Source organism: Sinocyclocheilus rhinocerous, unplaced genomic scaffold (genome assembly GCF_001515625.1).
Source record: "Sinocyclocheilus rhinocerous isolate Xijiao unplaced genomic scaffold, SAMN03320098_v1.1 scaffold1677, whole genome shotgun sequence".
NCBI lineage: Eukaryota > Metazoa > Chordata > Actinopteri > Cypriniformes > Cyprinidae > Sinocyclocheilus > Sinocyclocheilus rhinocerous.
This window is the reverse complement of record NW_015646345.1, coordinates 52,421-56,597: the sequence shown is the minus strand read 5'-3', so window position 1 is coordinate 56,597 and position 4,177 is coordinate 52,421. Positions and strand designations below refer to the sequence as shown.

Genomic DNA, 4,177 nt, shown 5'->3' with positions numbered 1-4,177 from the left:
CATCCCCCCCCCCCCCCACTATAATAAAACTGCAGAGCTTTGATCATAAAAACAAGCATTTAAATATCATCTTACTGAGACATAATATTGAAAGATATAGAGTAACAAATGATATTGATATGCATTTTACTGTATGTAGGTAGTCTGTTACTGTAGTCTGAAGTCATCAGATACTGTTATAAAGATCTCATTCATTTACATTACATGCTGTCAGAATTGTATCTTAGTTTTTGTCCACATGTTTTTGCTTAGTTTGGGCCTCTGAATAATATTGAGGTGTTTTTTGAGCTCCATATTCTCACTAAAAGCCTAACGTACGCCATATGATACTCTACAGAAAACACACGTGCAATCTTTTTTTTTTTAATTCTTTTATTTTGAGTAAAGGTTGCATAAACTGTTCCATTTCAAAAAATGATATATTTAAGACTATTATTTCAACTTGTCAGGCTTTACGGAGTTAAAATTCAACAAGGTTGTAAATTATTTAAGTGTCAAGGGACAAAGAAAAAGGGACAAAAATCTAATTGACATCCCAGTCAGCTGGACTACTACTACTACATGTCAGAAGCTTTCTTGGCATCAGGGTTAAATGTATTAATATTCTAATATAATATACTGCTTGTGTGTTCTCTCGCTGTGTGTCTGAGAGTTTCTGTGTTTGTGTGCTCAGGGATGGTGTCAGTACTGGATCTGATGCAGGGAGGCTTCCCCTCTCGAGCACCGTTCCACGAGCTCTACAACATGTACAAGCAGTACATGCCCGCCAAACTGACACGGCTCGACCCGCGACTCTTCTGCAAGGTGTGTGTTACATACAGTCAGTGTGTAAATACATGTGCAGGTCAGGATGATGTTGTTCTGTGTGCTGGTAAGGTTTCTCAGACAACTACGGTTGAGTGTAATAGTCGCTCTATAATATTATTTAGATATTAATAGCATTTTTATTTGTTTTTTCTGCTCAACAGGCTTTGTTCAAAGCTCTCGGCCTAAATGAAAATGATTATAAATTTGGTTTGACAAAAGTTTTCTTCAGACCTGGAAAGGTGAGGTATCTTCCTTGTATGAATTATTTTATTTATTTTAATTTTATATATTTTTTTAATTTTATTATTTATTGTTTTTCTAACTGTGTCTCATGATGATAAATGTGCAGGTCATATTTTACACCTAAATCAAAATAAAAAAGGAACTAAACTATGTTTGGATAAAGAAAATTCTGATGGTGTACAGTATAAGTTTAACGAAAAAATCTTAATGATCTTAATAATATCACAATGTTTGTTCTGCCAAATGTGTTGTTTTTTTGTTTTTTTTCGATTTTGGGATGAAATATGACTCATTAATTCTGATTGAATTCATCCTGATATATCTTTGTGATGGAAATCTTTATTAGTGTATCCTATTTCTGATTGTAGAATAGGAATGGTAGATAATTGTATTTTTCTTCACTTGTGACCATAAGTTCATGCAGTTTATTGACTGGTTTGATGTTACTCAGTTTGCGGAGTTCGATCAGATCATGAAGTCAGATCCAGATCATCTGGCTGAACTGGTGAAACGTGTCAATAAATGGCTCATCTGCAGCCGCTGGAAGAAGGTGCAGTGGTGCGCCCTGTCCGTCATTAAACGTACGTAACTAACTGAAGGACCTGTAGAAATTAAGAAGGGGGGAAAAAATTACCCATTAGTCCACAGTGTTTAATGTGGTTTTCATGCTCTGTCAGTGAAAAACAAGATGCTGTACCGAGCCAAAGCGTGCATCCAGATGCAGAAGACTGTTCGCATGTGGCTGTGCAAGAGGAAGCACAAACCACGGTGGGCGGCACTTCCTCTCCTCTTCAGTGTTTGTTAGTGATTGAAAATAGTGGCATGCTGTCAGTTACTGCAGGAAATCATTCATGATGTGTTTACAGTAATACATTCACTATAAGTCTAGCAGGCAAATTAGTAAATAAACTTTTTAAATATGCTAATATCAAGCTGTAATCATATAACTATAACACTTAAACATGTTGGTATTAGACTGCTGGGATGGAAATCGCTTACCCTGTTTTTGTACATGTATATACAATTCACTATTTTAAATGACAAATTAAAAACTAAACATGGTTACCTTTTGTTTGGTAAAATTAAAGCAAACTCCAACATTAATTACATTAACGCATGTAGGTTAGTAAGATTAGTACTTTTTTGTTTTTAAACAAGGATGCATTAAATTGATCAAAAGCGACTGTTAGAAAAACAACTGTTTTCAACATTGATAATAATCAGAAATGTTTCTTGAGCAGCAAATCAGCATCTTAGAATGATTTCTGAAGGATCATGTGACACTGAAGACTGGAGTAAATTTAGCTTTTCCATAATTGTAATAAAAATTGTAATAATGTTTTACAATATTGCAGTTTTTACTGTAATTCAGTCGATTCCAAACAATGTAGCCTTGGCGAATGAAAGCTAAAAAAAACTTTCGAACAGTAGTGTAGCTGAAATGATATTCTTTGCTCATCAGATGCTGCGTTTAAAACTGTTAAAATGTCAGGAAAACTCGAGTGGAAGTGAAAAGCGTTAATGTGTGTGTGTGTGTGTGTGTGTGTTAGGATCGATGGGCTGGTGAAGGCATGTAACCTGAAGAAGAGGATGGAGAAGCTGAATGAGGTGGTGTCTGGACTAAAGGAGGGAAAACAGGAGATGAGCAAACACATGCAGGAACTCGATTCCTCGATCAGCGCCCACATATTCAAGATTAAGGTGTGCATCAGAGAGACAGAGTCCTGTCCTGAACATATTCCTGAAAACCCCTATTACTCATTGAATCTGAAAGGGCTGTAGATGAAGAACTGTGTCCTGTATGCATCTTCTCTGTCTAGAACACTGTAATGAGCCGCATAGACATCGACCATGAGCACCAGGCTCTGGTCACTCGCTCGCAGGAGCTGCTCAGCGTCATGCAGAAGAAGAAGCAGGAGGAGGAGGAGATGGAGCGTCTGAGGAGAATCCAAGAGGAAATGGAAAGAGAGAGGAAGAGACGCGAGGAAGAGGAGCAGAAGCGTAAACAAGAGGAAGAGGAAAGACGCCTGTGAGTAGACAGAAATCATTTATTCACCTTCATGTCGTTCCTAACCCAGATTACTTTATTTCAGTGAAACAGAAAACATGGATTTTTTAAAATCATATACCAGCCAGTATTTTCTATATGATAACAGTGGATGAGGACCATAAAGCACTTTCAGGAAAGTCTATCCACTGTAGCTCTCAGGTCAAATGTCGGTGCCATTGCTGAATTAGGGTGCTTTCACACTTGGTTTTCGTGGGTGCGCACCCGAGTTCGGAAGACAGCGTTCACATCATCCAAACGTACCGAACTCTGACGTCAATCGAACCCGGGTGCGCACCAAAAGTGCTAGTGTGAAAGCACCCTTAATGAACTGAAACTGTTTTACTTCTGTACCTTTAAGACTTCTATATGTAAATGACCTGTTACAATTGGCTAATGTGTTTACATGTGCATTGTGAGGGGAAAAAATCTGAATTTAATTAAAGTTTGCATGAAAGTAACATTCTAAATATATAATAGATCGTATTCTTCATATAGACGCATGTTTCTTTTATTTCTTTATTTTTATCTATAATCAAAATATCAACTCAATCTCCCAGTGAAATGTCAGGCTGCTCTCTGGTGACGTATGCCGGACTTCTTCAATCATTTAGATTGCGTAATCTCTAAGATGCACAGAACCAAGTCCCGCCCTACTTTTTTTTTCTTTTCTTATAACTCATTTCACTTGGATATACAGCACAATTCACAGCAATAATTCTGACATTACTGTCTCCAGCTCAGCTGAAGCTTCTATCTGTCTGTCTGTTTTAGGAAAGCGGAGATGGAGTTGAAGAGGAAACATGAAGAGGAAGAGCGCAAGAAAAGAGAGGAGGAGGAGAGGAGACTGCAGGTGACCTCAGCTTTACACGGCACATTATTTCTTCTGCATTTTCCCTTCACGTTCACCCTAAAGCAGGGTCTGAAAATAACCTTTAGTCACACCTGCCAATAGGTGAGAATTTCCTGGCCAGGAATGTTTCTTAAAGCGTTAGTTCACCCAAAAATTAAAATTAGCCCATGAATTACTCACCCTCAAGGCATCCTAGGTGTATATGACTTTCTTCTTTCAGACGAATC

General features: G+C 37.7%; 1 protein-coding gene across 1 annotated transcript in view; it reads left to right on the top strand.

The window, feature by feature from the left end:
- The window catches only part of LOC107707325 (unconventional myosin-VI-like), a 50,065-nt gene that overhangs the window by 38,359 nt on the left and 7,529 nt on the right, over window positions 1-4,177 (top strand). Inside the window, exons 21-27 of the mRNA XM_016511312.1 lie at window positions 674-804; window positions 969-1,046; window positions 1,502-1,631; window positions 1,728-1,818; window positions 2,601-2,751; window positions 2,871-3,079; window positions 3,872-3,950. Coding sequence (XP_016366798.1) covers window positions 674-804; window positions 969-1,046; window positions 1,502-1,631; window positions 1,728-1,818; window positions 2,601-2,751; window positions 2,871-3,079; window positions 3,872-3,950 — 869 coding nt within the window. The remainder of the gene's footprint in view (window positions 1-673; window positions 805-968; window positions 1,047-1,501; window positions 1,632-1,727; window positions 1,819-2,600; window positions 2,752-2,870; window positions 3,080-3,871; window positions 3,951-4,177) is intronic.